The 23,453-nt window shown below is 44.1% G+C and overlaps 1 protein-coding gene across 2 annotated transcripts; it reads left to right on the top strand.

The window, feature by feature from the left end:
• Positions 1 to 2,261: 2,261 nt before the first annotated feature.
• LOC126540655 (ribonuclease H2 subunit B) lies at positions 2,262 to 23,238 on the top strand. 2 transcript variants are annotated; one of them, XM_055076198.2, is made up of 10 exons: positions 2,262 to 2,513; positions 3,081 to 3,143; positions 3,693 to 3,797; positions 4,401 to 4,465; positions 7,661 to 7,772; positions 10,847 to 11,017; positions 11,704 to 11,785; positions 16,135 to 16,195; positions 17,580 to 17,654; positions 21,682 to 23,238. In XM_055076198.2, exons 1-10 carry the CDS (start codon positions 2,438 to 2,440, stop codon positions 21,769 to 21,771), a joined length of 900 nt encoding a protein of 299 aa, XP_054932173.1. In that variant the 5' UTR covers positions 2,262 to 2,437; the 3' UTR covers positions 21,772 to 23,238. The 2 variants fall into 2 exon arrangements, with proteins under 2 accessions (XP_054932173.1, XP_050043449.1); XM_050187492.3 differs by having other exon boundaries at positions 2,263 to 2,513; positions 17,574 to 17,654.
• Positions 23,239 to 23,453: the final 215 nt, after the last annotated feature.

Below are 23,453 nucleotides of genomic sequence, written 5' to 3'. Positions count from 1 at the left end.
CGCTCTAACTACTGTCCTCTCCGAAATAATTTTCCCTTCCAGTCCGATCTCGCAGAGGCGTTCCCAGTTGGCTGTTGCAAGTTGGTTAGCGTATTCATCGGCCTGCTGTGTTATTTCTTCGATTTTCATTTTGAGCTTGCGGTTGCGTTTACGTTGCTTCCATGTTTTGGTCAGGTTTGTTCCTGCATCCCACAAGTGCAGTAGGTGAGGGTCCACTTCAAGTGCTTTTTTCCGTCCTGGTGATGGTTTTGGTATGTTTCTGCTTTATATTTCGTATATATCTGCACCACTTATCTAAATCATTCATGTCAGTGGTTTGTTCTCTAAGCGATTATCTATATGCCCGCCACTCTGTTATTTTAACTGCACCTATTTGTTCGCGGATTAGGCATGTGCGGATTGTGGTGCTTATAATATAATGGTGACTTCCTAGACTTTCGAGGGTGTTGCACCACTAGGCATATGGATAATCTTTAGCTATGGTTAGGTACGGACTTGTGTCCACAGAGATAATATATCCTGTTCTTGTTGGGATTGCTGGGTCTGTTAGGTCTGTTGCAGGGTCTGTCATGCCGAGTGCTTCTATTTGTCCTGTGATATTTTTGCCTTCATTGTCTTCGGTTGGATACCCCCAGTTTGAGTGCCTGGCGTTAAAATTCCCAACTATCCTAGAGGGCTGCCCTTTGCCATTTTTGCTGTCTCTTGAAATAATTTGTCGAACGTTGCTCTTCTATGACTCGGGGAGCAGCAGATATTAATTACGAAAGCACTCTTTCCTTTGGTGCCTTTATATGTGATTTCTGTTGTTATATGCGGAATGTCCGTTCCCTCTATGGCTTTGTGACATATTGCTGCAACTTTTTTGTCCACCAATGTTGCGACCTTCCAGTTTTCACCTTCGGTATTTAAGGTTTCGTATCCCTGTAAATTTGGGTTTGTTCCGGCTTCTTGTAGTGCTATGATAACTGCATGGTGACCTTTATTGTGTCATCACAAGCTGCGACAGTTGTCCAATTTTACGCCGGAACCCGCAGCAGTTCCACTGCCATATTTCGCACTCTTCTGAAGCATGCTGTTGTATACTTTCCCTGTTTTTTCTCTTATGTTACAACCTGCGGCATGCTTTCGCAACGCTTTCGTGAATTCCATTTGTTATGCCTGGATTTTCTTGTCCAAAACTTCTAGTTTTCGATCTAACTGTATCATCACCTTCTCGAGGGTATAACTTCTTTTATGACTTCTTTCAACATCGACAAGGTAATTACGGTAATTACGGCGTCGCCTTCTAAAGTCGGTAGTTTTTGCCCTTTCTCTCCTGTGTGGGCTGGTTTTGGTCCTTGATGTAGTTGCTGCGCTTGTTGCTTTTTCAATTGCCTATTTTGTCTTTCTAGGTCTCCTATTCGCACTCGCATTAGCTCTAGTGCGCGTTCTAGGCGCGTGAGTTGTGTTGTCGTTTGGTGTGTGGGTTGGGAGGCGATTGCTGCCCGCAGCTTATCTTGTTTTAGGCTTCCTTGTTCTGCGTCTTGTTGCTCTTTTGTTGTTTTGTGGTTTGGCCCCTCTCTTGGCCACTGTTCCTGGAGTTGGGGCAGTCTCGGGCACTGGACCTGGATCGAGACCTGTAACGGGCCCCCGTCTGGCGATACAGAGTCCTCGCGGTCCGGCCGTGCTGAACCAGCGTCTCTTGAGGATCCCGTTGGTTTGTGGTCGGCTTAAACGTTGCGACTGTTGTGACCTTCCCCTTTGGGGGAAGGTCACAACAGTATGAGTTTCTTGGTGCATTCCGATGCCGCCGTAGAATCAGTGATTTGATTCCAGTGAAATCCAGTGATTTGGTTCCCTAGAACTTTCAGTACTATAAGCGCGCCGCCATCCCAGACGACAGGCGGTTTGTGAGCCCATGAGTACGGCCGCCCATATGTCCCTATTCTCCGCGTCCCTAATTGCAAGCGCAATCGCTGCGGCTTCTGCCGTGCTGACAGATTTTGCCCTGACCGATGCCGCTATCACGCGATTTTGGTTCGTGGCTTGTCCCTGCCCGACTGACTGACGTCCGGTTGCCCTCTAAACCTCTCGTGCAAGGCTCTCGCTCGGGCCTTTAGGCACCCCGCATGAAATCTTGAACTCATATTTTTCGGAATTGGAGACACCAGAAAGTTCTGCCCGACTTCCCGGGTGACGGCGCACATATTCTTTTTCCGTGAGCGAAAGTGCTTTTGGATTTTGTATCGCAGAAGCTGAGCACGGCTGATCTCAGAGCGGGCAACACCAACACTGGGCTGGCGCTTTCCCGCGGACTCGCGCGGAAATTACAGTGTGCTCGGTCGAGAACCGTGCGACTATTGAAACGGACACATTTCAACTGATTGTGCTCGCTAAATGTGACGGCGTAAGCACATTTGCGTTTTTTTCGTTTGAACCGTTACACATCTCATAGGTGATGCCTCGTCAGCGCAACGGTGATGGTACTACGTCGGAAAGTTCTAAGGAGCCACTGAGATTCTTCGTTCTGCCAAGTGAGGTCAACCTGTTGCGCATTTTCCGATGTTCTTGTTTCTTTTGAACCATAAGTTTGTTAACTGCCTGAAAAGATTCTGATAGGGCTTGTGCAGCCTTCATAATGGGCTGTTTTCTTGTGCGTGCGTTAAAGAGATGCTTAGACGGCTGTTGGGCTCAGATGATGTCCGCCGTATCAATGTAGCTAACGTTCACAAAAAAAAAAAAAAAGAAAAAGAAAACATGTTCACGCGATTATGCACTTCTCGCTTTCCCTGAAGCCGCAGTAGTAAACAGTTCACATGTTGTCACATGTGCTTTATGCCAGCGTCCACGCAATATTTCCACGACGTTTGGCATCGAAAGAGCTCGTATGAATGTATCCTACTGGCGTCCTCTGTGCGCATTGTATCCGTCAATACTTTGAGGGTTTCATCGGTAGCCCATCGTATGCTTATAGTACAGTGTTTCCTGATGCCACCATTTGGTAGCCTTTCTTGTCGACTTCTCTTCATTGAAACAGCTTACGAAGTGTAGGTTGAAATCAGCGCAGGTATTTCATAACTCCCGTCTTTTTTCCCCTGTAGATGCTTACGCGGCGGAAGACGAACAAACACACAATATTGTGCCACTGCCACATCCAAAAACGGGTAATTCTCGCGTCTGTGCATTTCTTATTGGTACTTTGCTGTGTCTCGCTATGACTAACATATGCAATGGGTAAATGGACCGATATACCTATTATCTTGGATTCTACAGTAATAGTGTATTGGCCTGATATGTCCTCTTTAAATAGCGTACTTCCCGTGGCAACGATTTACCAGTTCAAATGAATTATTGTTTAATGCACAGCTGATAGTTGCTGGTTTATTGCTGTTTTCTAGGGGCTATAACGGGCCACGATCAAAAGTAGAGTTTAATTTGTTTAGACCTAGTAGGTTCCTGTTTAAATAGTTTTGGCTTACTTTGTCAATCTTTCGTTTCATGTCTTTGTTTCCTTAATAAGAATTTCATTATTAATTTCTTAATAATAATGGGAAATACTAACACGCTTGTCATCCTTAAGAGCACATGTTCCTTTCCTTGTTGCCTTAGCTTGTTTAGTAGTTACTCTATGAACATTATTCTCATTGAATATAGTGGCTGAAATGGTGTAATACATTAGATTATTCACATTAAGCCCTCACTTGTTCCTTTAGAGGCGTCATCACTCTACCTAAAAGCTGACTCGGGTGAATACCTAGAGTTAGTCAAATTCAAGGAGAAGCGTGGATCTTGGATCGTGGATGACTTTGTAGAACCAGGTAATGCACGACCATGCCTTACCATAAATAACCTTTGCAAATCATTGCCGATGCAATCAAACATATTGTTTGTTCTTTAAATTTAAACCACCCCAGTATTCGCAGCTTGGTAAGAGAAATGCTGTTTTTTCACGAAGCAGCTGGCTGGCACATTGTCTCGCACTTGGAATGTCATACTTGCAGTGTGTTTTCAAAACCAGACTCAAAGTTAGCATGTGTTATTAATGTGCAATGCAGGATAGAGTTATGCACATTTTCAGTGTACAATGCTGTACGTTGGGTGTGCTAAGGTACGTTTAGTCTGCACAAGCCACTTTCATGCACTATACCTAAGACGGTCTTGTTTGAAGATTAGTACACATCACTTTCAGTCCTGCAGCCAGTTTGCCTTGCACTGTGCAAAACTACACTGTTGCCATTCCATTCCTTGCTACCCCTGGAAAAGATTAGACACCCTCCAGGATGATAGTTATTATCTCAAAAGGCTCTCACTGAACTGAGACTATATGTCATTTCCATTCCTGTGTCAAGGGTGCGTATTGTATTCTTGGCTGTTGCAGTGACAGTGTATGTATGACGTGTGCTCTCTTCTTGCATGGACAGATGGATCACTGTATGTCGCCACTCCGATGGATCCCCTCTTCTTTGCTGTGGCTCTTTTGCAAAAGGTACAGGTTTATTTTGAGCACGAGTTTTGCATCAGTTTTGTGAAAGCCTTGCGTGATTGCTTGCTAATCCATGGTATTGCTCTGTGTCAGTTCCCTCTGAGCAAAATAACTTAATTTTTGGAGCAAGCAGATTGAAACATAACACTTGGAAGAAGGAGAAAGTGGTTTATCAAGGTTTTGCACAAGGTGTGGCTATTGCACGGGTGAAAAAATATGTGGTGTATTCTTTTTCCCTTGTAAAATGGCCCCTTTGTCTGTCTCTCTCTAAATGTAATATTTTTCCTCAGTAGTTTTCAAATTATCAGAGTGCTGTATGGACTGATATATGCTGTGATGGCTAATACAAACAAGTATGAGACTCGGGAACACTGCATTAGTTGCAGCTTTTCGTGGCTAGGATATTTTCACCGCTTCCTTCACAGTAAGTTGTCTTTTTTCATGTTTTACAGTTTGGAGTACTACTCTGACGCATGGGGAAGATGTCAAGTTATTGTTATTGAAGTATTCTTTTCTCGAAGTTTGAGGTGCAGCTGTTATGTGGATACAGCCGTTACACATAAGCACACACATTAATTAGTGCTCAAGTTAATGTTACATACACTTTTCAGTGTTTGTTTCTTTGGACTAAAGCTATAGACATGATGAATCTACAGTAGCTGTCCATGCCCAGCTGCAACAAATGCCTCGTTAAAGGGACACTAAAGTGAAAAATGATTTCTTCTGCATCAGTAAATTACCGTTCTACAACACCAAAAACACCACTCTTACAATGATAAGACGTTTGGTAAGCCAGAAAAAGCACAAGAACGAAGAACGGGTGGCGACACCTACGTAAGTTCCCACACCTGGGGGCTGTGACGTTATGGATTTTTATGGCATCCTTTAGGGCCTACTAATTACATATAACGATACAGATTGACTACATCGTGTTCTAAAGGAACCAAATATTAAACATGGCAAGTTTCGGGAACCTTTATTCAGCCAACGCGGCCCAAATGCGAAAACATACATTGGAATCCCTGACGTCACGCTGACGTACTGGCACTGGGGTTTCGGCGCGAAATTCAAATACTGATACTTGGACCTTCATTTTCTCATCTAATAATCAAACTATTTTTTTTGAAATGACTGCCTGCAGGATTCTCAAACAATGCTTCATTAGTCTAAACTGATTTATTATTTCACTTTAGTGTCCCTTTAAGTACTAGGAGGTCCTGCAACCAGTCAAGAGATCAAAAACGAAGTTTGTGCTGGTGCTACTACTGTCGTTCTTGTGAACAAGCCAGTCATTGCCCTCAGCCTTGCTCATGGAAGGAAATGTGTTAGCCAGTCGCTAACATGTGTCATTGGCCCTTATTTAAGCTGCCTGTTCTTCATATGCAGATTGCATAATAAACCCAGCAGCACGTTCCACAGCCGCCGAGGCAACTGTCAGTTAGACTTGGTTTACGGTCTGCCTTGTTTAATATTCCGTTTTTCAGAAGTGAACATTATTTGACTTTTCAGTGCGTGGTGGAGGGAGAGGAGTTCGTTTCGCAGTATTTTCGCACTGTTTTTTTAAAGCTTAATGAAACAATTACTTTCGTTGTGCTTTTTTTGTGGTAATGTAAAGCACACCATTTCATAAGCTCCTATAGTTCCACGTCTGAGAGTGAAAATGTAAAACTCTTTTATGTGCTCCGCAATGTTGTGCAAGTGCTCTGACAAAGCATATCCACGATCCTCCTCACTAGACGTCCACTCTTTCTCCATAGTGCACCCACAGGGAACTATGTGGTTGCCTGAAAAAGGGTCTACTGGTCTTTGTACCTCTAGTATATGGTACTGAAGCAGGACAATGGTGACTGGCGGCCTTGTGTCCATACAGGCCCTTGAATGGTGTCACTTCTGTACTACGCTGCTACCCCTCCCCCACAAGCGTGACTTGTGCGCTCATATTGCTGGCACATTATGGGTAGAAGTTGCCTCCCATGCCCCTCAGGCCCTGTGCATCAATTAAGCCTCAAATTTGGAATAGGGGAGATGCTCTGTGGGTCAGCAGTCCTCATCTCAGGGGAGTTATTCAGCACTAAGCGAGGTCTTGTACCACCACCTCTGCACTTCATAGAGAGGTTCGTGGCTCGACCAGCTGCAGCCTAAGGCCCCCCATGTCCACAGCACACGTGTGGTCAGTTTCCTAACAGTGGGTGCAGCAGTGAATGTCTTCATGCAATGCAGCATCGCCAAGCCTCTGTTCATGCCTTCCTATGTTTTACTACACTGTAAACAGTTGTCACTGGGCATTATCCCTGTAATACACCTGTCACACGAGACATTTTAATGTTATTAGATTCGAATGACATTCAGACAGTGAATGCCATTCGACCCATGTTGGTGCTACACAGGAAAAATAATGTTATTCGGCCATGATATCAATGGCAATTATGCCCACAGAAAATAGGGATAAACGTAGAACAAGGTATGTGTAGAATAATTGAAAAGTAAATCTATTTATTTTAATATAAGTGTGGGGCATCGCTTCACTGAAATAACATGCATATAAAACTTCTAATTCCTGAATGTCTGGCCACTATAAGCCAAAACAAGGCACAGCCAGCTAGTAGCCATAGCTGGTAAATTGAAGACAAACAATATGACTGACATGACAGCTCTGAACATTGACACTCAGTTGCAATAGGTGAAGCAGTTAGTTGTGTGTTTTGCATTGCGAGCAAAGCATACTAATCAGAGGAAGAGGCTCTATCATCAAATAGATGCAAACGCCATTCGAGACATCGAAAACACATGCATACAGGCGCCCGAACAGCTTTTCTCTAGTTAAAATGACAAATGCCTTAAACCATGCCAAATTAATTGCCTCTTTACATGAATGCTTCTCAATTTATGAACAGTCAGTGTCATATTTTGCCTTGTCTCTGGGATAGAGAGTATACATTCCCTTCGAGTGCGAAGCCGAATGAGTTTCTCGAACTTATTCGATTGCGGAAGTTGTTCGATTCTCATGGCATTAAATATCGCTGTGTAGCAAGTAAATAATGTCATTCGATGCCAATGCCATTTGATTTGAATGACATTAAAGCATCCAGTGTGACAGGGGTATAGTAGAGTCGTTTCATTAAAACAGTGTTCCCTTTGTTGATGGCTTGCTCTTTTCCTTTTCTCAACACTTCTTTCATACGTGCTCTCCTTTGACAGAGTGACAAGTTCCGGCCGCTGGAGGACTTTGTAGAGGACAACTTGTATCCTCACCTGGTCAATGTCATCCGTTCCTGCAGCAGTCGTATGCGACACATTGCAGATGTCAAAGGTGTGTTTACTTTTTGTGGTGTCTTGATGCAATATTGTGTGTGCATGCTTGGGTCATCCTAGTAACCCTTCTGTTTCTATGTTATAATGCTGGCAGAGGATAGAGATGTGTCTATTCGCTTAAGTTTATTTTATTTTTATAACCTCATAGTTCAAACCAAGTACATTGTATGATAAAAGCTACTGACATCAGAGTATCTGTAAGGTGCTATATCTACAATATATGTATTCTACGATAAAAGCACAGCGTCAGGTTATCTGTAAGGTACTATATATCTCTGTGTGCATAACCCAGCTGGAAATATGTTAACGCTTACAAAAGTAAAAGATAGTGAACCATGCATATTACCTGCATGAACAGTCACCTACAGCAGCAGCCAAGTTGTTTAGAAAAAGAGGCTTGCCTAATTATTGGCACAAAGCAAAGTTGTGGGGAGAAAAAATTTCTTAACATGGTCATCACTGCTTTCACTGCTACACTCTGATGAAAAGTGGAGTTACTTCCTTGCTCAGGCCACAGGACGTTAGTGATGAAAAGCCTCACCTCATTGTACCATGATTTCCACACATCTGCACGACAAACATGGCCCAGTTTAGGCTTAAGGATACAGTGGATGAGAACATGCATGCTTAGGAAAATCTATTGCATTTGCAACTTAATACTCTGGACAGGCCAGCTGGCAGTATCAATGAATTATTTCTCTATCGCAGGGCTGCACAACATACACCCCATAGGCGGGTAGCCCATAGGTGGGTAGCATCAGCTACCCGCGCTCAAGCATCACTTCACGAGCGATTTTATCGTCGGCTAACTCCGCACAGAGGTCGAGCTCATTGTCAGCGTCAGCGAATCGCTCAACTGTTATCTCACTAGGAATCGCAATGCCACCAGTGCACAGGTTGTCGATCACTAGGTCAATGGAAGGGGACTTACCGGGAACACTGGTTAGGGAGGTTAGGGATACAACTAGCCTCATCACAGTGTCTTGTTCTTCATGTTTGCAGTCCCATTTATTTTACGTTTGGGGGTGCACACGACATAGCTCAGTGGTTATGGCACTTTGCTGCTAAGAATGGAATCCCAGGTGCAGCTCCTGGCAACCTTGTTCTAAAAAGGCTAGATCGCAAAAATGATTGTTCAGTAAAACCGTGTTAATTCGACCCTCGTTTATTTGGGGGAAAACTCATTTGGACTCGTCATCCGGTCCGGAAGGCATATACATTATTTAATTGCATCAAACTTTCATTTCTTCTGATGTATTTGGCTGCACGCTGGTTAGTTTGGACAGGCCTCGGGATGCAGCAAGCATGGAGTGCCGTAAATGTGTGATGCAAAAGAGCAAAAGTAGCACTAGCGTGCAACCAAAACAAAACAGCAGAGTCTGCATCACCGTAGTCATCAGCGGAAACTCTACAGGAACAAATGCTTCATGCATGACACTGTGTTGGCCACATGCCTTCAGAACTGTGTAACCGCCATCCATGATCACGTCTGCAGTAACCACCATTTAGTCCATAGTGGTTGTGGCAAACAGTTGCTTCATTTTTACTCAGTGCAGTGTGTATGGAATGTCAAACACAGCGAAAGCTGTCGAGGATGAAGAGTGATTCTACCACAAACCACACGACTGCATGAAACTCGTCGGCTACATCGCGATACCGTTGCCGACCAGCTCACTGGCGATAAACTACCGTATTTACTCGCATAATGATCGCAGCCCTGAATTTTGTCGTCAAAATTTGATTTTTTTTATAATTTCCCGTGTAATGATCGCACCCCAAACTTGCCAAAGCAATATGTCGTGTGCCAAGTCTAGCTAATAATGATCGCACTTACCATCTGTCGAATACTACATGAACGACTCTTCAAGACAAACCAAGCGGTCTGCACGCACCAAACATTCTTAAGCAGATGCCCCATTTCATTCCTTTCATCACTTTCCGCACTTCCATGACAGAAAACAAAAAGGTACAACCACACTTGCCTTTATTATGTGTAGGCTTTATAATGGTTGTGGTCAACAACAACAAAAAAGGTGCCTTTTGATGCTTCTTGTCTGCACTCGTGGGCACGCAACAAATCGCGAGCTGCAACAATAGCAGCCACATCTACTCTGATACGTTAGGAGTGTACCGTATTCATACGCCAACGCTTGTAACACAGCTAAGATATTCGCTCACCCTTAGCGGAAACGTGCCGTATTAGGATAGTAGTGAAGACAAATGCCGCTGTTTCCGCAACATATGGCTACGTTATTGCAGCAAACTTGCCAATATTAACGACATTATTCATTACTGATATGGAAGAAACTGGTTCAATGCACGTAATCTACTCACGAGAACAAAAAATCGTGTTCGGCGCATTCGGCTTGCCCTGCCGGCCGCCATTCTTGTTTTGGTGTCCCGCACTACATACAGCCGCAGCCGCTTATTTGTTGACCTGTTGTTGAAAAAAATATTTTTTTCTTCTTGAGGGAAATTTAACCCGCGTAACGATCGCACCCCTGAAGTTGCGTCTTTTTTTTTTTTTTTTTTTTTTGACAAGAAAATGTGATCATTGTGCGAGTAAATACAGTACGCAGGATGTTCGTGCAGTTGTGAAAATATCTCTTGGATGGGGACATGGGTCTTGCGCCCCAGCCACACTGCACCGGAAGTCACGAAGCCTTTACTACAGTGGGTGCTACTCATTCACGAGATGACGAGAATTGCAGCTTCTGCACTGCTTTCGTGCAATATAGCAGCAGGATTTGCTGATCAAAGTAAAAGTGTGTTGATGTAGTGAACATTTGTTTATTGTTCTCCCAATATATCCTCAATTCAACATTCAGTTAATTCAGACATTCTCTTTCTTGTTTTTTTTTTTTCATTCCTATGAAATATGAAATAACAAGGTTTTACTTTGTACTGATATAGTGGTGCTTGTTCAAGAACCCCAAGGAGATCAGAGTTAACCCAGAGCCTGCAACTACAGCTGCCCCCATAGCCAAAGTTGTTTTGTAATGCAAAACTCTATTAGTCACTTATATATTTACCTTATTTTCTGTTTGCTGCACTTTTTGCACACAACTGCAGAGCTGGGTGAGGATCGAGTGTACCGCTACAACGAGTCCAAGTGCCTTGCCTGGCTTACCAAGAAAGTGAAGGCCGTCGCAACCGCGTTGGAGTCGGCTGACATCCAGGTTGGCGCAGCATGCATCAGTGCGGCTCTGGTCAGGAGCAAACGTGACACCAGGCCTACAAGTGGTAGGTTTCTCATCTCCTGCCCTTCTGTTAAAGGGGCGGTGAAGGCATATAACAGTGGAATGTAGCTAAGGTGATGGGTTGCTGTCCCGAAAATGCTTCGGCAATCAAAGCCAATTGAGCTTGGGACGCATTACACACTAAGACAGGCGAAGATCCGTGGCCCATGCGTCAGTGCAATGCAGGAATCCCGTGCAGTGCTGCACTGAAAGTTCAGAGTCCATACTGATAAGTTATGCCTTTGGTGCCCCTTTAATGCCGTACATTTTTATTTCAAAGATTTCTTAAAAATCACAGTGTCCTCGGTGCTCCTGAGAGCATCAGGCACACTGTTTCTTTGACTTATGTATACAGTCAGCCATTTTCTGATAGTCATGTTTGGGGCCTGTAGCCAAAAGTCTGTTTACCAGACAGCAAAGTTTCATTGCATATTTCTTGTGGCAGAGCTTGGCCAGTGTCCATAGTTACAGGTGTTTTCTGTGGTAATGACATCAGTTGTATCTCTCTCTCTCTCTCTCTCTCTCTCTCTCTCTCTCTCTCTCTCTCTCTCTCTCTCTCATTTTTCACTCGCCTTGATGTTTAGTGCACTGGCTTGAGACAATATCTCAGCTCTTCCCTTCCAATAAACCTCTCCTTGAAGCATATGGTATATCTCGCATCACATGCTTCCTTCTGTTCATTCATTTTAGAGGACTACATGGTGACAGCACACTCCATAGTAGCCGACTATGTTCCACCCACCTTGGGCTCATTGCTGAAGACATCGCTGGGGTATGTGATATCTATGCACTTCATTTAAGATCATTACCATGCACTGTCAGCAAAAGTGTCGCAATGTCACATTTTTGTGTTACAGTGGAACCCCGTTCATACGTTTTTCACCGGACCGGGGAAAAAAGACGTAACAGCCGGGAAAACGCAACAGTGAGGAAAGCTCCGAAAATGAATGAAAAAAGTGCAGCTTCAACTATAGACAATTTATTTCCACAGAGTGCGCTTAGGACTTAAAAAAGTCTAGAATGGTGGCTTGCCGTTTCTTTCGCTCGCTAGAAATCGCCACATGTTTCTCAATAGCCTGGAAGGCCGCATTGCTATCAGCGTCGCTGTGAGGTGCGACGTACCTGCGGAGGAGGTCCAGAGCCGCGACGGCTTCTCCAAAGCTAGGATTTGGCAACTCCCCGGCATCATGCGGCTCGTGCTCCTCGTCGTCACCGCGCCACGTCAATGGCAACGGACGAACGAATATCCGCGGGAAATTTCGCCCTCTTTGGTGTAATCATGCTAACGTGCTAACGATTGTTTAGTATTGCTGCGGAGCGCGCGCGTCCGAGCCCGGTTGCGCGCAGCGCGGCGTGGGAGAAACGTAAACAAGAGAGGAGAGCAGGCCCGATAGGCGGAGCAACGCCAACTTCCGGTTCCACTTTAGCTTCACAAAGAGTGACGTCAGGGCCTCTCCCGAGTTTCCTTCCTTCGTGAGTCGACCCGTCCAACAACCTTGCGGTGACCGTAATCACAGTGATGATAGTAAGAGCATTTTTCACGAATGGCCACTTAGTGGCAACCTCTCGAACTGGCGTGCGGCTTCTTGCAGCCAGTTCCATAGCCAAGCCCAGCCAAAACTAGTCAAAAGCCAAAATAGCGGTTGGAGCACGTTGCCTACTCACTTTAGCCCAGGCGGGTTCGGGGTGCTAAGTTGCGACGCATCATGCGGGAACGTTTTCACAGCTACTACGTAACAGCGGGGTTCCTTATACATTGGATCCTATGGAAGCTATGCCGGGACCGGATGAAAACGACGTAGCAGCCGGGAAAACGCAGCAGTGAGGAACGTAACAGCGGGGTTCTACTGTACATGATTTCAGACGTCTGAGAAAGAGCTCCACAGAATGAGCATCTTGTACTTCTAAGTCACACCTACCTTACGCACACTTATGATTCTCGCCCATTCCATTAAAGTTAGTGTTGTTTATGTTCAAATAAATATTAAAACGCTTCAATATGACCGATAGCATGGAATGCCTATTAAAGTCAAAACATTTCTTTAATGAACTGTTATTAAGCATTGTTCGTGCTTCAGTTATTGCTGGCTGAGGGAATATCGAATTTAGGATACATTATTCAAATTTTCTGTCCTTCCTTAGTAATTTGGCATTCAGCTGGTTGAATTTTTATGGGTGTTCAGAAGAACTGCCAATAATATTTCAACAGCTTCTTGCTTTGTTCACATTTAGTTGCTACTTTATAATGGCTCCCTGTTAAGCTTTTCGTGCAGTAGCCAACTGATCTCTCAGAGTGCCATGTATGATGCCTTGCACAATGTTGATTATTGTGAGAAAACTAAAACTAGTCGAGCCCACTTAGAATGATCTCAGATATAATGATCTATCGGTTGTAATGACCACATTTCAGTGCATTTATGATTTTTCTGACCCTGCCTATTGAAGCTGCGTCCAGATACTGTCGACTCTCATTAAACGGACCCTGATAATCCTACAGAAAACGTTCGTTCTATCCAATGTCCATAATATCCAAAACGCCTCACTTCCAAAACTTTCGTCGCAATGTCTAGCAATTTTATTGCAAAGAGTGAGTGGCAAACGTCCAAAGTAAAAAACAAACAAAAAAGTAGCAGTTTCGCCCAAAAGGCAAAGCATCGATTGCAATAGCAATTTAAGCAAGAAAAGCGCGGCAGCAGCAGCGAGTGAATTGACCTTCATGCTGTCTCTTGCTTCAATGCGAACTAAACATCGAAAGCACAGTGCATACAAAGCTACTGGCACTGGGCGCACTTTGTCCACATCGCAGATTGCTCTCAAGATCTGGCGGCCGCGTTGTAAGCAACAGCCGTCGTAAGCAGTAGAACCCCCCTCTCTCTCGCCTCCCCCACCCATGCTTCGCGCGTGAAAGAAGGCGTGAAAGAAGATGGTGCATTTCCGCCCCGCCTTCCTCCCTCACGCGCGTGATATTGAGCTGTAGTCGTCAGCTGACGCTCACAAGTCCGTTGTCAGCCCGTGTCGACGCGGCAAAAGTACGTTTTATATGCTCGATTTTTACAAAAATTGCTGCTAATTTCGTCTGCTGTAGCCAGTAGTCTGTTGCAGCACGATCCGTTCAAAGTGAACTTCGTTGCTTTAATAAAGTAAGTAGAACAAACTAAGGCTGAAATATAGTCCGTTATATCCGAAAGTCTGTTGTACGTGGGTCTGTTGTAACGAACATAGACTGCATAATGAACATTCTTTCAATCATCGTACTGTACGAACGCTTTGAACCGACTCACGGTAAAAAAAAAACAAAGGACTCACGCAAAGTACCAAAGCAAGGGAGCGTGACCAAACTGGGCGCAGGGTAGTGCATGCCCCGCTCCAGTCCAACCGCAACAGTGATGTGGCCTTCGAGATGAGCGAACAACCACTGCATGCGGATTTCGGAAGCCACGAAAAAGGTCACGCCATGGTCACGCGCTTTCAAGGCACGCCTCCAAGGAGGAGGCATACAGTATCTACAACAGCATAAAAAGCATGGCGCGGGCGTGCACTGGCGCCCGCACTGATGCAATATCGGATACCACAATAACATAACTCTCTCTTTTGTGCAATTGTCCGTGCAGCACCGCATGCATTACGCCTATTTCAACAATTTGTAATGACCATCTATGTGTTTACATAATGGGAACAATTGCCATTCAAGCATTCTTGTCGACGCGACCCGAGCCGGCCAGTTTGCGCGTCCGGCCAGCTAGAATGATTCGCTCTTTTGTACAGAATACAGTGATGTCCCACTGGTAGTAAACTGTATCATGAACTGTCGAATTAAAAATGGCGGCTGCGCTTGCTGTTTCGAAATGTACGACGCCGCATTTTGCTCATTAGATAGACATTTCTGATGCAAATTTGCGGCTAGCTGCGGGAACGTACCGGGAATAAAAATGAACTTTCTTGCTCATTAATTTGATACTATACACTTTAGTATCAAGCATGCTCTTTGATAAGAAAAAAAGTAAAAAATTATTTTCCCGGAAACTGCTGCTTTTCCCACGAGCAGGAAAGTGTTAACTGATTTGAATGAGATTGCTTGCATTTAAGAGAGAAAGCTGAAGTCTACTGACCACGGCAGTCTTGCTTTAGAGCCTCAATCTTTTTGCAATAAATTCTGAAAAAAATGGTAAATGTAAAGGAAATTGGAGCTCTAAGTTTATAAATTCGTATCTCAGCACCGAAAACAGATATTGCAGTTCTGTAAACATCTCTTAGAACATCTACAGCAAACAAGTTTGACTATTAATAGCATTTTGAAAAAGTCCTACTCACAAATTGACCCGCCTTGGTTGTAGTGGCTTTGGCATTGTAGTGCTAAGCACGAGGTCATAGCATCAAATCCCGGCCACTGCCGCCACATTTCGATGGGGGCGAAATGCACAAATGCCTATGTACTGTGAATTAAGTGCATATTGAAGAGCCCCAGGTAGTCAGAATTAATCTAGAGTCCCCCGCTAGGGTGCGACTCATAATCATATTGTGGTTTTGGTACATAAGACCGCGGAATCTCATTTAAATTTTACTCACAAATTAAATATATTTTAGAGTGGTGTATAATACAACAATTTTGTCTGCTTTAGATGTCTCAACAGGTGCACTTTACAAAATTGTGGTAGTAGTATTTTTATTTCCGAGCTGCATTTTTCAACTTTAATTTTACGATATCCAAACATCGTTATGAAATAATTGACAGCCTAAATAAAAAATCCGCTTCTTACACTGACTAGATCGTTACCTTTTCTTTTAAAGGCAACAAACCTAATCAAATTTAGTGGAGTATATGTTGAGCAGAACAAACGATTTGTCTTTTGCTGTGTATTTAAATGGGAGCTGCCGAGGTTAAGCTTCATCGTAAACTGGCCATTGTTGAATGGAATTCTTCATGCACTTCTGCTGTGCACTCAGCTCTATCGATGCTTTTGGAGAATCTGCTGGCACTAACCTGCTAAAGCAGCACTGCTGCATGTAATATCTGTGTGTGTGTGTGTAGCGGTACAGAGACGAATAAATGTTGTCGCAATGCTCGCATAACCATTGTGATAATCATGTAAAATATACCCCGTACATATTGGTCACTTGCAGCCTGGGCAAAAAACCTGCAGCTGAGAAGAAGGCAGAAGCACCGAGCTCCCCTCCACCTAAGGTATGGTTGGGGACACTACTTTGCGTGTGTGTTCAAGTTGTGGTCTTTTACAGCTCATGATTACCAGCCCATTGTCCTCCATTCTAAAGGTTCTGCATCTGTGTATTACAGTAGTAACATTGCATTGCGAAATTCCTGCATAAGGAGTACTGGCTAGATTAAATTTTCCACACAACAAAGTCTCTTATTTTCCAAGAGTGTCCCATAAAATTTACTGCATCAAGATTACCATTGCGAAGTCCGTGATGGGGGGCATTTTTGCTTCATTAAAGTTCTTGCAGAGGAAGCCCGAACCCCACCACCCCCGAAACAGAAAAAGTGCTTGAGAGAGATACTCTTGCGAGTACTGACACTAATAATATGTTGACGACTGAAGGAAGTGGAGATATCTGCTGTCTTTGAACGCTCCCATAAATAGCTTTGGCAACAGCCATGCAACAGCCTGTCATCGGAGCTAGCATCAATGTCATTGTCACCACAAGATGGCAACAGAAATTTTCGCATAGTTTCTGATGATGAGCAACAACAACCTGCCATTTTCACTGCAAAAGCTTATTGAAAGGATGTGCTATTTTACATGCTAAGCTAGTGGCAACAGAGCAGTGTCGCATGTGTGTCTGGTTTTTCTCTGGTTGAGTCAGTTCAAGCGGAATTAACTGTTGGCATGCGATCAGTGTACCTGCACCCATGTGATCATTGAGACCAAATTCCATGCGGTTGTTCACTGAAAAACGAAATTGTCAAGAGCGTTTGCACTCATTCCAGTGGCATCTCGCGTAATGGACACTTTTGATACAATTGAAAGTATCGTTGAAGTGCTTGCCAGCAACGTCACAATGGCTCAGCTGACAGACATCAAGAACCTCGTCACATCACTGCTTATTAACCAGCACGAACATGTCAGAATTAGAGACTTTAAATTAAATGTTGTGCCACGAAGCAACATGTTTCATGGCTATTTTTAATTTTCACAGTGAATTTCCGCAGCAACAAAATTTTTCATGCATCGCGCCAATTTCAGTGTGGTAGTATTCAACTGTAGTGTGAGTTCTTCGATGGTCGACCTTTTTTAGAACAGGCATTACTCAAGTGCCAGCCTGTACACCTGTCACACCAGAGGTCTGTCATGGCACCAGTGAAGTTCCTACGATTAAGTTAGCCAATTAAAGAAACTCTGCTACTTCTCCTGTGTCCTCTCTCCCATTTTTTCACCGTGTTGCTTTCTGCGCTTTCCATCTTGCCCTTCCCCAGTGTAGGACAGCACAACAGAAGCATTCATTGTGGTCAACCTTCCAGGCTTTCTCAAATCATCTCTCTCTCTCCCCCTTTAAGCCAATGAAACAGATTTGGCCTTGAGTGGATCTGTTCTTCCATGCAGAAACAGAAGACTGAGCAAGTGGAGCCACTGGAAGACTACAGCCAAGGCACACCAAAGAACGGCCTTTTGAAATCGGCTAAGGTAAGCACAGTTAAACCTCGACATAACAAACATCAGTGTAACGAAATTCTCTGCATAACAAAGTATGTAATTTTCTATAACTTCTTGTTATATAGAGCACAATGTATTTAAAACCTCAATATAAGAAAGTGTATTTATAAATGATTTCAATATAATGAAATTTCATGGCCACTGTGAAAGAATTCCGAGATAATAAATGGAAACTTCCGCGGACACAAATAGTCAAATGGTTGAATTACAAGCAGCTGCTTGCAAACCAAACTTCTCAAGCACGCTGTGCAACCAAGAGGGATCATTGAACCGGAGCAGCGTCATGTTCCTTATGAAGTACAAGTGCAATATGATCCTGTTGCATCCCATGCATGCTGTATGCTTTGGGTGCAAGTGAAAGCTTCCGAGGGTTACATATGAAAGTACCAAATTAGTTTCACACTATTTGCTATTCTAGGTTAAAATTTGGGGGCTTGTTAGAAAAACAGGTGTTAAATTGCACAGCCTTTTACTTGGAAGCGAATTTCCATGGAATGCATGTCATCTTATAAAAACAGTTGGTGTTGTGGAGGTGGCTGCAGTTCATGCACCTGAATGAATGCAGTTGCATGACCTCCTTGGCGGGCTCAGCCCCAGTGGGAACATTGCATGTTGTGAATTTTTTTTTTGCGAAGCAATACTACTTTAGGTCGCACTTCAGCCCGTTCCGTGGCGAGGCGGTGGTAGGCACCATTGACCTTTAGCGTGACCTCGCTGCGTGACGTCACACCACGTGACCTAGAGTGACGTCACACCAGCTGTGTAAAAATGGGGCCCCATCTCACGCCGTCGCGAGGCGAGGCGGTAGCCACCAACGGCGGCCTAACTCCCGCTCCTCTCACCAGGGGCGCTACGGTCGGTGTGACGTCACACCAGCTGCGTAAAAACGGGGCCCCATCTCACGCCGTCGCGAGGCGAGGCGGTAGCCACCAACGGCGGCCTAACTCCCGCTCCTCTCACCAGGGGCGCTACGGACACTATTGCTTCGCAATCACCAGGTTTAACCAAGCTAAGCCACGGCCGTGTTTTATTTGACAGTGACATCCCAGTGACTGCAATGATACCCACTGGATGTCCTATGGATGTCCACTGTCAGGACATGTATATAGTATAGGAGTGGGTCGAATACATCCAGCAGAAGTCCCTTGCATGAACATTTGGCCACACTTTCCTTTGCATGCAAGGACATGCAACGACATCCCTTGCTTGTCCTTGAGGTACATCATGGGGACATGCTGCGTACACTTCATTGACACGTCAGGGTCTTTTTCACTATGTTTGCTTCTGCAGCGCACTCAGTGTGACAGATGCAACAGGCAGAGTGCCCTTACAGCAACATCAGATACATTAGTTGCTTGCACATTTCACACGCATGTGTGGGGAAGTGCAGTGTACTCCTCTTCATTCTTGTAGGCCGTCTGCTAGGTACAAGTGGCAAACATATTGGACTAGCTGAAGTTATCAGAGTAAATTGCATCAGAAAATTTGCAATGTACTTGTCACACATGAGCCACAAAAGTGATAGCGTGGGATTGTAATTCTGTTACTTAATTCTCTTACGTGATTCTCTTACGAGGAAACTCAAAGTTTTTTGGAGGACAATTACTCATGTGTAAGCCAAAAGAGGCCCATGTACAATAACCTTGGGATGGCCGTGGTGGGATATCCAAAAAAATGGAAGTCTAGTGGATGTCCTATTGGTCTATGAAACGGTGCACAGACATTTTGACATGAATGTCCTACGGACCAAGCGTTTGCACTGTAACGTTGGCATGCGTTTGTTGGACAATTGCGTATGACCTCATAATATAGCTTCATTTCACGGCAACACTAATCCGTTGTTGGGGATGCTCCCCCCTGAGTATGCCTACCGCCTTCGCAATGATACAGAGAGGGGGAATCGCAACACAAAGACAGGAGTTTGAAGAATGCTGTTTCTTCAGCCACTTCGGCCAACCCATGTAGAAGGGACCGAGATGGTGCCGAAAGTCGGGAACTTTTTAACCTTGGCTGGAGCAGTTCTCGCTCCTAATATTTCCCACCCAGTCAGACAGATCTCTATTGAATATGTTTACAGTTTTAACCCTTTATGGACGAGAAAAAAAATTGTTTCTTGCCAAGTTTCTGTATTGGGTAAGAAGTTTCTCGCTAACTGTCTTTGGCCAACACAGAATAATAAGCAGCAAGCATCATTTGTTGGTTTAGAGCGGGAACATAGGATGATTAAAAAAGAAGTTTGGCACACGAATCTCTTTTGAGAACACAGTCAGAGGGAACAGACTGATGCAACAACTCCAGCTACAGTGTTGTCACACGTAACGTAAAGCAAATCAAATGTGCACCTATGCTTCACATATGGTGAGAGCTTCGTGTACTAATTCCAAATAAAGCCTAAGGCTGCTTGGGGTGAAGCCCACTCCCAGATTGCTGCGTGGAGTTTCCCCCGTGTTACTGAAAAAGTTCCCGCAAAACCTTTTTTTTCTCTTTTTGTTGATTACGCTTATTCGTGATGTGTTTTGCACATTTGGATAGAAACATCTTTAAAAAGTCGTGGTATTACAGTTGACGATCGATAATTCACACTCCACAGGGAACGTACAAAGTCCAAACTATTTAACGTTAGAAAAAAACGAATGTATCCAAAAAAAAGATAATTTTATTTACATTTTAAGGCCCCTGTGCAATGAAGAAGTCATCGATTCATTGCTGCAGAAACTTCCGCTTACGTACAACTAAGTCCACCTGTATTTCTGCCAGTTTTGTGTTGTCTCTGTACGCCGATGCAAGGACTACAAAAGCTTGAGTCAAATCTGCATGTGAAGGCTCCGGAGCACAAGGCATATCATCATCATCCAAGTTAGAGTCACTGTTTGACGATGGGAGAACTTGCTTAATTGTTTCGTCGTCATTCAGTTCGGCACACAGCGGCACCATGCTGTTGACGTCTGTAAAGTCTTCAAATGCAATGGCGGCAGGAATCGGCTAACCGCAGCCTAGCAGGTCATCAATGACGTCTGAATTTTTGCTTGTGGTGGGAGGCGGCAGTTCAGGCCCTTCAATTGTGGTGTCGGGCTCATTTGAAGTCAATCTGCAAGGGCACCGTTGGTGCCATTTGACGCGGACTGTCGATAACTTCACGAGAAAGACTCCTTGGAGCCAGCAGAGCTTTGTCTGGAGCGCATAATAAACAAACAAGCGCAGAAAGGCGGAACCTGTGCAGAAGGCAAATTCAACATACAAGAGCAGGCCATGCACAGTGCTGCCGGAATGGATGTGATGATCGCGATGTTGATGCGGCCTCACAATTCAGGCAAAGCCTCGAAGATTGGCATTTGCAGTTATATTTTTGAGGCGTAGTGCTGTGACCAAGGCAAGGCCTCAGGGATTACCGTCTAGCATGTAATCTCCAAGGCCATACTTGATGTCTCGCATCTCTGAAGCCATTCTTGATGATGTCTCATCAAGGTTCCCAGAGGAGATAATGGTGGCAGAGTTGACGTACGCTACAGCCACGTTTGGAGTCCGGATAACCGTATGTAGAGCTGGCGGCTATCCGAAATATCGGTCGTCTTTACACATTAAGTCTGTGGGGCCATTGGCAGTGCCACGAAGCTGTCTGAAATACCAAGCATGTCCGGATTATCGGTGTCTGATTTATCGGTAGGTGACTGTATATGCGCTGTGCTTAACTAGTTTGCAGACAGATGGTTATAGCTTCAGATTTTTCCCAACCAGAATGAAACCAAAGTTGCTTGAACTCGAATCCAAACCAAACTGTTCCGCCCCCCCGCTCCCGATTCATCACCCTGCTTATAGATAACATTGGATATAATTAAGGTATCGTTTGTCAGATGCGACTTCGTTATGATAAGGTTTGACTGTATTAGGATAAATCGACTTAGACACAGAATAAGCATTGCTGTCCTAGCATGTAGCCTGAACCTCAATTCGCACGGGCATCTTGTTTTGCAACTTGCATTCTGTTGTTTTGTTTCAGACGCCAAAGCTGACGGCCAGCCAGAAGAAACTGCAGAAGGCAGACAAAACAGGCATGAAGAGCATTTCAAGCTTCTTTGCCAAGAAATGAATGGCAGATCTCTAGTGCTTGCTTCAGCAAAAGTCCTTCAAGGCTTGGCCGCTGTCAGCACAACTGTATAGGACCAGGGACAAGCTTCAACCTGTGCATTGGCTTTCACTTGACCTCATTCACATCACAGTCGTATGACATTAACAGAATCTTCTTAGAAATGAGCTGCTGTACTGCTAATGCTCATTATCTGTGCAGTGGACATTTTAATGTTTCATTTTGTTAATGTTGCCTGGAAAGCCCTGAGAAATTACGTAAGCTGGGCCAATGCGTTGAAATGTAAGAGCAGGCTGTAAAAAAAAATTATGTATATAAAAAGAGAAATGCATAACTGCAGAAATCGTAAACGCTAAACAATGTTTACTCAGCACAGAATGTGAGCGGCAAAGGCAAGTTTTGTGTGGGTACAATAAGGTAGCGGGATGTTTAATCGAACGATATGCAGTTTGCCAGGGTCATTGTAGGTTGACTATTTAGAGTGATTGGTTGCTGAGCTTACACAGATTAAAATAACCAAAGCTATGCGGAGTTACCTTACCATTATATATTTGTAAAATTTATTGCAGGCAGTGAAAGAAACATTCGTTACTGAACGCATTTCAAGTAATTGAATCACAGAAGGCAAAAGTGATCACAGCTCTTGCGTGGTATAAATACATGCTATTGGATAGCTACGACGTAAGAGCAGAGGCTGTGGATGCGGTTTTAGAATGTGGTGCCTTCAGTGTGAATGCTCGAAGAAGCAGTGAAACAAAGTATACAGTATGGTGCAGCAGGACTAAAGAAATCGCAGTCCAATTGTCTACTTTTGATTATCGGTCTCGTCACAGTCATGTGGGGTTAAGAAGTTTTTTGAGAAACAGGTTAATGGGCAGTTAATAACTTGCTGTTCATTGTCTGTGCAGCGATTAGTTTTGAGGTGGTGCATTTTAGGTGAAAACCAGAGCAGTGTTGACAATGACTACTAATGGCATCCTTTGGTTAAAAATTAGTCACTTAGCTCGCATTAGCTAATTGGTATTTACTATACCTATTACAGTCTAGCATGCTGCCTATCTCTGCTTTGTCTTGTAATGTTAGGTATGCCTGTGACGATTCCTTCTTTGTCGCTTCCCCGCTTTCTTTTCCCATAAAGACTGCAATCTATTCCTGCTGCATGATCTCCACTGCTGACCATTTAACACTCCCATCAGCTTTGAGCCCAAGCACTCCTAGAAGGTGGATGTTCCCTCTAATTCTGGCTGGATTAATATCATTGCTGTGATTGGAAGCTAATCTGTACAGACTGTCATCCAGTGATATGTTAAAAACTTTGTTGGCTATTTCAGCTTTCATGTAAAGCATGCCCTGTAGTAGCATGGTTGGTTGTTTCTTTTATTCCATATAAATTTTTGGCACACCTTGGAAAGCTGTCATTAACTGCAATCTCATTTCAATAAAAGCCAAGTGCACCTCTTTTTGAACAAATGAAGTAACTGAATGTGTGAAGACGAAGTTGCTTGCATCCCCTTATGCTTGTGTCCCACAGTGCAACTTCTTGTAGTAAATTGCACTTGCTGCTCTCGCGACGCTGCACAATGTAGGGTTCTCTGGCGTATGCTACCATTTGCGACAAATTATAGGCCTCGTGTGCTACGCCTTGGAGCCAAATACATAGCGCCACCTGTATACCTGCCAACTTC

Source organism: Dermacentor andersoni, chromosome 2 (assembly GCF_023375885.2).
Source record: "Dermacentor andersoni chromosome 2, qqDerAnde1_hic_scaffold, whole genome shotgun sequence".
Lineage (NCBI taxonomy): Eukaryota > Metazoa > Arthropoda > Arachnida > Ixodida > Ixodidae > Dermacentor > Dermacentor andersoni.
This window is presented reverse-complemented; position numbering and strand designations above follow the sequence as displayed.